Source organism: Oryctolagus cuniculus, chromosome 8, assembly GCF_051225735.1.
Source record: "Oryctolagus cuniculus isolate XC-2025 breed Fujian yellow rabbit chromosome 8, ASM5122573v1, whole genome shotgun sequence".
NCBI classification, from domain to species: Eukaryota; Metazoa; Chordata; class Mammalia; order Lagomorpha; family Leporidae; genus Oryctolagus; species Oryctolagus cuniculus.
The window spans coordinates 148,848,472-148,861,528 of NC_142874.1; the positions used below are offsets into that span (position 1 = coordinate 148,848,472).

General features: G+C 45.6%; 1 protein-coding gene across 1 annotated transcript; it reads left to right on the forward strand.

Annotated features, from left to right (window-relative positions):
* Positions 1-563: 563 nt before the first annotated feature.
* LOC100358574 (disintegrin and metalloproteinase domain-containing protein 21) lies at positions 564-2,786 on the forward strand. The gene is given in 14 exon segments (XM_051839251.3): positions 564-629; positions 631-816; positions 818-1,441; positions 1,444-1,614; positions 1,616-1,660; positions 1,663-1,779; positions 1,781-1,855; positions 1,857-1,995; positions 1,998-2,059; positions 2,062-2,286; positions 2,288-2,320; positions 2,322-2,429; positions 2,431-2,686; positions 2,689-2,786. Coding segments are annotated over 14 exon segments (2,205 nt in total).
* Positions 2,787-13,057: the final 10,271 nt, after the last annotated feature.

A 13,057-nucleotide genomic window follows, 5' to 3' on the forward strand; every position in this document is an offset into this window, starting at 1 on the left:
GTCTCTTCCCCTTTCGATAACAGGGGTCTCTGCATGGATTCCAGAGTTTGTGTTTGCAGAGAAATGGAGACACTGGGGACAGGACACTGAAAGTGTCAGAGGAACCATGCGTTTGTGGAGGAGAAACACCAAGGTCTCCCATGAAGACCCAAAGCAAGCCCTGATGCCCACCACTGATCCAGCAAACGCCTGCTCCCTGTTCCTGGGGCCACTGCCCTCCTCTTGGGAGTTGCTGGGCCTCCCATGCAGAGACCTCTGCTGGGCTCGCATCTTCCAGACACTCTGCTGCTCACAAGGAGTTGCCAAAACCAAAGGGAGATACTGATGCTGTGTGGGGCCCTTTGACCCCCAGCCCCCTTGAGCTCTGATGACACAAATTGCCCAGACCCAAACTTGCCACGCCCTGCTTCTGTTGTCTAAACCCTCAGGGGAGCCTGGGGAGGACCTGTGTCGTCTGTCAGTGTCCCCCTGGCAGTGAAGAGGCCACAGCAGATGCCTGGGATCTGGCTCTCTGGACACTTTTCCAAAGCCCACTCCTCAGACACGTATCCCCGAGCTGGGCCATGGTGCTGGCAGAGGGATCGGTCATGCTGCTCCTGCTTGGGCTCTGGGCGCACCTGGAACCGGGCCGAGAGCTCCCCTGGAGGTAGTCCCTCTTGGCGCTATGTTTCATCTGAGGTGGTTGATTCCTAGGGAAGGGCTGCACACCAGGGCAAAGGTGTTCAGGTGCCAGGCTGGCTCTCCTATAGCCTGCGTTTTGGGGGCCAAGGACACGTCATCCGTATGCGGAGAAAAGAGAAGCTTAAGTGGCCCCGGACACCTGCTAATGATGACTCAGGATGACCAAGGAGCCTTGCAGATGGACTATCCCTACATTCCTATGGACTGCTACTACCTCGGCCACCTGCAGGACATTCCTCTGTCTACCGTCACCATTGACACCTGCTATGGGGGCCTGGAAGGCATCATGAAGCTGGATGACCTTGCCTGCCGAAATCCAAGCCCCTCAGGGACTCCCACAGATTTGAACCACGTCGTTTCTCAGATAGTGGCCGACTACAACGCCACGGGGCCCATGTATTCGCTGGAACACAAGGAGGATATGGACCCCTTCTTCTCTGAGGTGAACGGCACTAAAGTGGCTCCCAGGTTCTCTGTTATGATGTACAGTGCCCATATGTTCCATGTGAAGCATCATGTTCAAGTTACTAATGGACTGTTTCAGGTATTCACCAATGTGTCAAAAACCGTCCAATTTATAATGCATTTGTACCATGTTGTTGATAATATTTTCAGAACTATGTATGCTGAGATTTATGTTTCTTACCTAATCATATATGATCAAGCAGATCCGGTATCCCGTATTGATGACTATAGGGTTCCAGGAAGTCCACTGCATACTCTGTATTACAATGTGCTATATCCTAGCTCTTTATCCACACTCAGCCATAGTTATTAACACCAAGTAGGCCACATGAAAGTGAGTATGAACTTCGTGGGTATTGGGTGTGTGGCCGTAGTGCATATAACTATCTTGGATACGCTGGCAGACATTATTTTTCATTAGGTGTTGTAATTGCACACCAACAGGCAAAACTCTTGGGTGTGGATTTCAGACGAACCATGGTGCGTTTGCAATAGAAGAGCCACCTGTGTAATGTACAGAATTACCCTCAACTGACTGATTCCTTTAGCAACTGTTCTTTTACTCATGTTCAACATATAGTTGGGGCAAGTTCTTCAAGATGCTATTTTTCAGCCTTCCATGACTACCGTAATAAAAACTCTACTTCAGGAACGTTGTGGAAACCGTAAGATAGAGGGAAGGGAGAAATGTGATTGTGGCTCCTTCATAGCCGTGTCATGCCAACAAATGTTGTAAAGCCAACTGTGAACTCACACCTGGAAGTGTTTGTGATAGAGAACAGTGCTGCACAAACTGCACCTACTCCCCTCTTGGGACTCTCTGCAGACCCGTCCGGAACATATGCGACCTTCAAAGTACTGTCGGGGGTCCACCTTCACATGCCCTGATGATTTTTATTTGCAAGATGGAACCCGCCATGCACTGAAGAGGGCTACTGCTATCAGGGGAACTGCACTGACCGCAGTATCCACTGCAAAGAGATCTTTGGTGAAGATGCTCAGAATGGTCACGACAGCTGCTATCGGATAAATGAAATAGGGTTCCGATTTGGCCATTGTTCTAGAAGGGATACATTTCGTATACACACTGGATGTAGTAGAGCAAACAACAAGTGTGGAAAGCTGCAATGCATCAACGTCCACTCGGATTCCCCAGCTGCAGGAGCACGTTTCCATTCCATCAGTCTTTATACGATGGTGTCTTCTGTTTTGGGCTGGATGAACACCGTGGGAATGAAGCGATTGATGTTGGACACGTGAGAAACGGTACTCCCTGTGCTGATGTGGCTTTTCTGTTTTAACAGGGAGTGCAATACGACTTTGGATAAGTTGAACTATGACTGTTCCCCTGAGAAGTGCAATTTCAGAGGAGTTTCCAGCAATAAAAAGAACTGCCACTGCCATGTGGGCTGGGATCCCCCGGCGTGCCGAAATACAGGTTCTGGTGGGAGTGTGGACAGTGGACCCCCTCTTAAAAGAGTGCGTACAATAAGGCAAAGCATGGCACCAGTGATCTATTGGAGAGTTGTCTTTGCTCGCGTTTGTGCTTGATTTTTGCTCTGCTCTTCGGGATGGCCTCACGAGTACGGACAGTTATGACTACCACTGTCAAGGAAGAAACAATTCCTGAGGAACAGTAAAGTATCAGTCAACCTCCCGACCCCTGTAAAATGCAGATCCTGTAGCAGGAACATCTGTGAAAAAGAAGTCAGTGCAAGAGACAGCAGCGCAGGAGATCATGCATCCTGCACACAGGGGTCGTTCCCCCTGTCGTGGGGGAGGCGGGAGGGCTAGGGTTTCTGTCGGCAGTTCTCCCTGATGGGTCACTGGTGCTCAGCTGAATACATCTTTGAGACCTCACGTTGTTGTCTTCACATCCTTCCATCAGCGTTAGGCGTCCATAGGAGCCCATGTCTCGGCCTGAAGTTGGACACCTGGGTCAGCAGCAGGGTGAAGGCCTGAGCCACTCGTCCCAGGATTAATGAAGTCGTCCCCCAGCTCCTTGAAGGAGACGTTCCAGAAGGACATTTCTCCAAAATAATGTTCCTGGGCTTGCGTTTCTCCTCCACTTCTGGAAGTAAACTCTCCCTTTTCCTGAATCCAGAATGAGTTTAGGCCTCCCAACCAAAGTCCTCCCATTCCGCACTAGAGTGGCTGTGAGCATTGGGACAGAGGGATGGGGGCTCAAACCCATCACCAGGCAAAAGCTGTCCGCCAACCTGGGGGCACAGATCCCTCCGTGAGAGGCGGCATGTGAGGAGGCCCTGACTGCAGCAACTGTCCCTGGCCTGGGAGGGAGCAGACGGCCAGGGTGAAAAGCCAGCCTGGAACCTGGGCCGCTGAGGGCACACGGCTCATGGTGTGATTGGGGTGGGAGCCATCCTAGCTGTGCATGCATTGTCCAGCACGGTTTCTTCCTGTTACCCTTCATCTCCTCCTGGGACTGGTCCACTCCCAGTGCCGCTGTATCCCAAATCCTCGTGCTGTGTTTGTGCTTCATGCTGCCTCGAACCTAAGCGTCAGACTCCAAGCTCACTCACATCTTCTGCTTGCTTACGCTCTGGTGGATCCAGCTGCTATGCTGTCCCTGTCTCTTTTTCCCACTGGATCCCTATTTAGAGATATTGATATTCCACTGTACACCCACATCCCCCGCCACAAATGTTTCCATGTCTTGCTCAGGGGCTTTGTCACAACTTCCCTGTAGATCCCAGAAGCCAGGGAGGCCCTTCCTGTGGAGACCCGTGCTGTCGTCCCACCAAGAAGCAGCATCCTGAGCACAGGAACCTGAGCAGCCAGGTCTTGGGAAAAGGCTCCCTCAGGTTTCAAGGGCATTGAAAGCAACTCCAAAGTCCCCTAGAATGCAGCTATGCGTTCAGTAGGGTGGAGCACCCCCACTGGGAAGGTCCCAGGGGCAGCATGAATGAGAACTGGAAGGGAGTTCGGGCCCAGCATGTGAACTGGGAGAGGGAGTTTAGAGAAAGATTTAGATGGGGTCCTGGGTGAGGCAGCACCTGTCCTGGAAGAAGAATGGGGGACTCTTATTGCTGCTGAGTCCAACAGCCCCACCCCCACCCCCGAGAGCCCTGAGAGGGGCACCTGCTTCCCTGAGTCCCACAGGCCTTCACTTTGTGCCAATGGGGGCAGTGAGGGCAGGGAGGGGGCCTGGGCAATGGGTGTTCCCCCAGGAGATGGGAGGAAGACAGCAGCGAGAGGCCATGGATGCACAGTAGCAGGTGCGAGTCCCACCCCTTGAGAAGGAGAAGCCACCCCAGAACACACACCAAGTTCCCTTTCCTTCTAGGGGTGGGCCAGGTGCTTCTTGTCTGCTTCTGAAATGCTCTGATGGCTGAGGGGAGCTGAGCCTTCCTAGCTGGGGTGTGGGGAGGAAGGGACAGCTGGCCACAGGCCCTGAGCAGGAGCAAGGTCCTTCTGTCCCCAGGCCCGGGCTGCCCCAAAGCCTGTGTCCCACAGCCCAGCTCAGCCCCAAGTCACAGGCCTTCTTCCTTTCTGAGACCTGCAGGACCCTGGTACCAGGGCTTAGCAGGTGTCACCTGGAGCCCGCTTGGGAGATACGGGACACTGTAGGGGCCTTGGAGGAGCTCCCAGAGCCCCGGGCACACACGACTGCTGCTGTCGGGGATCCCACTTGTCTTTCACACTCAACACGAGGGCGCAGGCCCTGGGCCCAGAGGAGGCTGCCGCTGAAGGCACAAGGGCCATGGGCATGTGGAGTGGACACAGGGGGTGGGCTGTGGAGGGCTGAGGTGACTGCCAGCAGGCAGGATCCTGAGGACATGTGTGGTGTGTGTGTGTGTGTTTGTGTGTTTGTGTATGTGTGTATATGTATCTTTGTGTATGTTTGTGTTTGTGTGTCTGTTGTTTGTGTGTGCCTGTGTGTTTGTGTATGTGTGTATTTTTGTATATGTGTTTTTGTGTGTATCTGTGTTTGTGTGTTTGTGTATGTGTGTATGAGTGTGTTCATGTATGTGTGTGCTTGCATGTATGTGTGTATGTCTTTGTGTGTGTATATGTATTTTTGTGTATGTGTTTGTGTGTCTGTGTGTGTGTCTGTGTGTTTGTGTGTCTGTGTGTTTGTGTCCATGTTTGTGAGTGTGTGTGGGCTCACAGCTTCACATCTACTAGGAATGAAAGAATGAAAATGAGTCTTCAAACATTGTTAGATTTGTTCGTTTGTTTTCTTTCAAAGAGAGAGATCTCCCACCCTCTGGTTCACTGCCTAAAACAGCTAGGGCTGATCCAGGCTGAAGCCAGGAGCTGGGGACCCAATCTGGGTCTTCTTGTGAGTGTGGCAGGGGCCCAGGTGCTTGAGGCATCACCTGCTGATTCCCAGCTCAGGCAGGCAGCCTGGAATTGGGAGGTGAAGCTCGGGATCCAACCCAGGCACTCTGATATGGGTGGTGGTGTCCCAGGTGGCATTTAACTGCTATGCCATGTGTCCACCCCCAAACCTTGTTCAATAACAAGTATCATGGGTTCCGAAACACCAGGGTCCTCAAACACTGCTGGTAGGAATGTGAGGTGGTCCAGATACTTTGGAAAGCAATTTGTCACTTCCCCCAAGGATTGAATTTACCAGAACTTACTTACCAAGAGCACCCGACTCAGCTCTTCCAATTTGTAGTGGCATGCTTACACATACATGTGGGCACTGACACACATGCACACATTTGCCTCTATCATGCGTGCGTGCACAAACAACCAGGCTGGCAGGCACATACCTGTGCATCTCTGCACACACACATGCATGCAGATGTGCAGCTGTGTACTGTGTACACATACATGCACTTACACATACATGCACAAACATGCTGACATACAGACATAGCGAGGCACACATATAGATTCCCTCCATATGACATCCAAACTGAAGCATGATCTGGTTTCCCTCCCCATGCAGAGAAGGGTGAAGGATCAGAAATGCTGTAGAAAGAACGAGCTGGGCCCAAGCTTCCCATGTGCTTAAGAACCAGCATCTGCTGCTTTCTCAGGTATAGATCAGGAAACAGGATCTGAAGGGAAGGAAGCAGGACAGGGGATGCACGCATCTGGACAACACCTTAACTCACAGTGCAAAGCACCTGCCCTGGTACATTCCTTTGGCACAAGGACTGGGTAAATGATGTTAGCATACATATCAATTCCTTTGGGCACATGCACAATGGCTAAATGAATCATAATAATCTGTGTAGTGTGTCAGGAGTCCTTGTCTGGTGGGAGGCATCTCCATAGTCTAAGAGCTCCATTCCTCACCACTTTACCCTTCTGCTCTCCACAACAGCTCCAGGACAGACTGGGGCATCCTGAGTGAGTTCGTAGAACCCCCTTCCTATAAAAGTAGATGGGCAGATCAACTAACCAGAAAATCGACAAAAGAAACCGGCAGAGCTAATCGACACTATGGACCTAACTGATATCTATACAACATTTCAGCCCAAGGTGTTGCAGAATACACATTCTTTTCATCAGTGCATGGAAGTTTCTCTCTCTCTCTCTCTCTCTCTCTCTCTCTCCCTCCATCCCCCCATTGCTTTTGGTTTTTATTTCTACATTTTTTTTTTCTTTTTTTAACTTTTATTTAATGAATATAAATTTTCAAAGTACAGTTTATGGATTACAATGGCTTCCCCTCCCCACAACTTCCCACTCCCACCCGCAACCCTCCCATCTCCTGCTCCCTCTCCCATTCCATTCACATCCAGATTCATTTTCAATTATCTTTATGTACAGAAGATCAATTTAGTATATATTAAGTAAAGATTTCCAACAGTTTGCACCCACACAGAAACACAAAGTATAAGATGCTGTTTGAGTACTAGTTATAGCATTAATTCACATTGTACAACACATTAAGCACAGAGATCCTATATGAGGAGTAAGTGCAGAGTGACTCCTGTTGTTGACTTAACAAATTGACACTCTTGTTTATGGCATCCGTAATCACCCTAGGCTCTTGTCATGAGCTGCCAAGGCTATGGAAGCTTTTTGGGTTCCATGAGACTAGTAATGTTTCAATCAAAGTATTGTAACAGAGTTTACAGCAATCTAAGATAAAAATGCTACAACATATATATATATATATATATATATATATATATGGCACTATTTTACTACTGCATGAAAAAGTTATATTGAAATAGTGTTAAGATAGGAATTTTGACATAAAACATGCAGAAGATTGCAAATATCTCACGAGCAGAAATACTATGTTACAAGTTATAAAAGCAGAATGAGGGGGCTGGCACTATGGTGCTTAGCGGGTAAAAACCACTGCCTGCAGTGCCAGCATGCTATATGTGAGCCGGTTTGAGTCCTGGCTGCTCCCACTTCTGATCCAGCTCTCTGCTGTGGCCTGGGAAAGCAGTGGAAGATGGCCCACGTCCTTGGGTCCTTGCACCCGCGTGGGAGGGTCTGGAGGGAAATTCCTGGCTCATGGCTTCAGATGGAGGTAGCTCCAGCCATTGCGGTCAGCTGGGGAGTGAACCAGCCAATGGAAGACTTCTCTCTCTCTCTCTCCCTCTCCCTCTCTCTCCTGCTGCCTCTGCCTCTCTGCAACTCTGCCTTTCAAATAGTTAAAAAAAAAACCCAGAATGATGTACTTGAAGACTTAAAATTATTGGGAACAAATTCAATTCAGAATAATAGCATTAAAATGTCTTGAATTCCAATGATACTATCTATCAATGTGAAAAGCAAAATGCTGATTCATCTCTATATTTATTATTTATATTAAGATATTCTTAGGTTAACTTTGTTATGATTTTTAACATGGATGAAAATTATTCAGGCTGAATTTCAAATGATATAAGAAAGAGTTTCTTTAATTACAGAGTGAATTGTTCTGAAGCATGAAGGTAGAATAGAAGGAGTAGCAATAATTTCAAAATATAGAAAGTATTTTTTCTAAAGATGTAAAAGCAAGGACTGCTTCTCAATCTTATGTTAAATGTGAGCCATTTAACTCATGAAGTATAATTAGTGTAATACATCTTTTGTGAATATTAACAACTTGCTTGTGAAATTTTATATGTAGCATCTACATCTACTTACTGAAGCTAAGAAATCAATTCAGTAACTTAAAAAGACATGTTAGAATACAGGTTAAAAATAAAGTTTGGGGAGTTGGCATTGTGGCAGAGCAGGTAAAGCCACCACCTGTGGCATCTTCATCCCATATGGACACCAGTTCAAATCATCCCACCCCACTTCTGACCCAGATTCCTGCTAACGTTTCTGAGAAAGCAACAGAAGACAGGCCAAGTTCTTGGGCCCCTGCACCCACATGGGAGACCTGGAAGAAGCTCCTGGATCCTGGCTTTTGGTCTGGCCCAGCCTTAGCCATTGAGGCCATTTTGGGGAGTGAACCAACAGATGGAAGATTCTCTCTCTGGCTCTGTGTGTGTGTGTGTGTATGTGTGTGTGTGTCTCCCTTCTCTCCCTCTCTGTAATTGTGCCTTCCAAATAAATAAAAATAAAAATTTAAAAAATAAAATTCTTGAGATAATATCTTTGAACAGACACATCTAATACACTTATGAGCAGAAGGAAACTTTGGAGGAATTCATCTGCTCTGTCAATTCCTTCACTTTCCTTTTTAAAGCTTTTTTTCTACATTTTTTAAAATTTTATTTAAGGTATACAACTTTCATGTATTTCCTATATACAGATTCAGGGAATATAGTGATACTCCCTATCCTACCTTCCCTCCCGCCCACACTCCCACGCTGTTTCTTCCTCCCTCTCCCTATTCCTGTTCTTAATTTTTTTACGGCTTATTTACTTATTTATTTGAAGCAGCATTACAGAGGGGCAGGAGGCAGAGAGAGATCTTCCATCTTATGGTTCACTCCACAAATGACTACAATGGCCAGAGCTCTGAAGCCAGGAGCCAGGAGCTTCTTCCAAGCTTCTCCCATGTGCATGCAGGGGCCCAAAAACTTGGATCATCTTCTATCACTTTTCTCAGGCCACAGCAGAGAGTTGGATCAGAAGAGGAGCATCCAGGACTTCCGAACTGGCACTGCAGGCGGTGACTTTATCCATGTGCCCACAACACTGCCCCCCCATTTCTTGATTTTTTTATAAAGAGCTGTTTTCAGTTAACTTTATACTCATAAGATTAATCCTAAACTAAGCAAAGAGTTCAACAAATGAAGTATGAAGAAGAGAACACTGTCCCCCAGCAGTCAAGACAAAGCTTGTACACAATAATCAAATCTTGAAATGGTAATTTCACACCCCACAAGTTACCTTTTAGGTACTTTGTTACCACAGATCAGGGAAAAATTTGGTTTTGTCATTTTGGGACTGGCTTATTTTGCTAAGTATAGTGGTTTCCAGTTGCATCCATTTTGTTGGAAATGAGAAGATTTCTTTCTTTTTTTTTTTCACTTCTGTGTAGCATTCAATAGTGTATACATACCATAATTTCTTTGTCTGGTCTTCAGTTGGTGGTCATCTGTGTTGATTCTATATCTTAGCTATTGTGAATTGGCTGCAATAGGCACAGGTGTACAGGTAGGTACATCTTTCATATACCAGGTGCATTTGGTTTGAGTAAATTCCCAGGAGTGGGAGGGCTGGGTCATATGGGAGGTCTATTTCAGATTTCTGAGGTCATCTCCATGCTGTCTTCCACAGTGTCTGCACAAGTTTACCTTCCCACCAACAGTGCATTAGGGTACCCTTTTTCCCCACATCCTGCAAACATTTATTGTTTGTTGGTTTCTGTATGAGAGCCATTCTAACCGGGGGGAGGTGAAACATCATTGTGGTTTTGATGTGCATTTTCCTGATAGCTAGTGATCTTGAGCGTTTCTCCATGTGTCTGCTGACCTTTTGCATTTCTTCCTTTGAAAAATGCCTGTTCAAGTTTATTTGCCCATTTCTTAACTGGATTGTTTATATTGTCATTGTTGAGTTTCTTGAGCTCTTTATAGGTTCTGGATATTAACTCTTTATCAGTTGTATAGTTTGCAAATATTTTCTCCCCTTCTGTCAGTGGCCTCTTCACGTTGCTGGGTGTTTCTTTTTGCAGTACAGAAGCTTCTCAGTTTAATGTAATCCCATTTGTCAATGTTGACTTTGATTGCCTGTCCTTCTGGTGTCTTTTTCAAGGAGTCTTTGCCTACACCAATGTCCTGTAGGGTTTCCCAAGTGTTCTCTAAGGTAATTTGATGGTATCAGGTCATACATTTTGGGTCTTTTTAATCCATTTGAAGGTGGATTTCTATGTAAGGTGTACAGAGTAGAAGTCTTGCTTCGTACTTCTGCATGTGAAAGTCCACTTTTCCCAGCACCATTTGTGGGGAGACTATCCCCTTTGCTCAGGGATTGATTTTTAGCTCCTTTGTCAAAGATAAGTTGCTTGTAGCTGCATGGATTGATTTCTGGAGTTTCTATTCTGTTCCATTGGTCTAAACATCTGTTTGGAGCCAGTACCAGGCTGTTTTGATTACAACTGCCCCCGTATTATGTCTTGAAATCTGATATTGTGATGCCGCAGGCTTTGCTTTTGTTGTATAAGATTGCTTTAGCTATTTGGATCTCTTGTGTTTCCATATGATTTTTTAAAGGATTTATTTTTATTTATTTGAAAGGCAAAGTGACATAGAAGTAGAGGCAGACACACACACACACACACACACACAGAGAGAGAGAGAGAGAGAGAGAGAGAGAGAGAGAGGGAGAGAGGTGTCTTCTATCTGCTGCCACTCCCCAGATGGCTGCAATGGTCAGAGCTGCGCTGACCCAAAGCCAGGAGCCAGGAGCTTCTCCTGAATCTCTCCCACATGGGTACAGGGGAGCTGTCTTCCACTGCTTTACCAGGCCGTAGCAGAGAGCTGAATCAGAAGTGGAGCAGCCAGAAGTTGAACTGGTGCTCATATGGGGTGTCGGCACTACAAGTGGCTGCTTTAATTGCTATGCCACAGCCACAGCCCCCCCCCCCCTTATGATTTTTTGGAATTGCTTTTTCTAGACCTGAAAAGAGGTCATTGATACATTGATTGGGATCACATTGAATCTGTATATTGCTTTCAGTATATGGGCATTTTGATGATATTAATTCTTCCAATCCACAAACATGGAAGATTTTTCCATTTTCTGTGTCTTTTTCTATTTCCTTCTTTAATGTTTTATCATTTCCATTGTACAGATCTTTGACATCCTTGGTTAAATTTAGTCCAAATATTTAATTTTGTGCAGCTATTGTGAATGAAATGGATATTAGAAGTTCTTTCTCAGCCGAGTGGCAGTGTCTGTGTATACAAAAGCTATTGACTTTTGTGTGTTGATTTCATATCCTGCCCTTTTACCACTCTTTTATAAGTTCCAATAGTTTCTTAGCGGAGTCTTTTGGGTCCCCTACATATAGAATCATGTCATCTGAAAATAGGGATAATATGACTTCCTCCTTCCCAATCTGTATCCCTTTGATTTCCTTTTCTTGCCTAATGCCAGTTGCTAAAACTTTCAGGACTATATTGAATAGCAATTGGTGAGAGTGGGCATCCTTGTCTGGTTCCAGATCTCAGTGGGAGTGCTTCCAACTTCTCCCCATTCAATAGGATGCTGGCCATGGGCTTGTCATAAATTTCCTTAATTTTTTTGAGAAATGTTCCTTCTATATCCAATTTGCTTAAGGTTTTCATCATGAAGAAGGGATGTTGTATTTTATCAAATGCTTTTTCTGCATCTATTGAAAGAATCTCATATGGTTTTTCTTCTTCAGTTTGTTAATATGATGTATCACATTGACTGATCTGATATGTCATTGAACCATCCCTGCATACCAGGGATAAATCCCACTTGGTCCAGGTGATTGATCTTTTTCTGATGTGCTGTTGGATCCGTTTAATTAGTATTTTGTTGAGGATTTTTGCATCTGTGTTCATCAGGGGTGTGGTTTATGGTTTTCTCTTTTCTCTGTTGTGTCTTTCTCTTGTTTAGGAGGTACTCCAAGAAATGATGCCGGCTTCATTGAAGGAGTTTTTGTAAGATTCCCTCCCTTTCAATTCTTTTGAATAATTTGAGAAGGAGTGGAGTTAGTTCTTCTTTTAAATGTTTGGTATAATTCAGCAGTGAAGCTGTCCAGACCTGGCTTTTTTTTTTGGAGAGGGCTTTTATTACTAATTCAATCCCCATCTTATTATTGGTCTGTTTAGGTTTCCTATGTCTTCAGGGCTCAACTTTGGTGGATTCTATGTGTCCAGGAGACTCTCTATTTCTTCTAGGTTTTCCAATTTGCTGGCATACAGCTCTTTGATAATGATGGCTATGCCTCCGTGTTTTTTGTGTGTAACACATCTTTCAGCATCATTTTTAAGAGTATGGATGGGTGGTGATACATTCTTTTGATTTCTGTTTGTTGTGGGATATCTTTATTTCACTGTCATTCATATGAGAGTTTTGCGGGGTACATTATTCTAGGTTGATTTTTTTTTCTCTTAAGACTTGGACTATGTTTCTCCATTCTCCCCTAGCCTGTAGGGTTTCTGTTGGAGAAGTCAGCTATGAGTCTAGTTGGAGATCCTCTGAAAGTAATCTGGCTTTTCCCTCATGCATATTTTCCCGGGAATCTGTTATTTAAGTTTTACTGTGGAGAGTTTGATTACAATGGGTCATGGTGAAGCTCTTTTCTAGTCATGTCTATTGGGAGTTCTATGTGCTTCCTATGCTTGGACATCCCTTTCTTTCTCCAAATTAGGGGGGGGGGTTCCTGTAGGTATTTCAGCCTAAATAGGCTTTGTATTCCATTCTGTCTTTCCATGGCTTCAGGAATTCCTGCAATCTATATCTTGGATCATTTGATAATATCCTCTAAATCTTCTTCTCCTTCTCCTTCTCCTTCTCCTTCTCCTCCTCCTTCTCCTTCTTCTTCTCCTCCTCC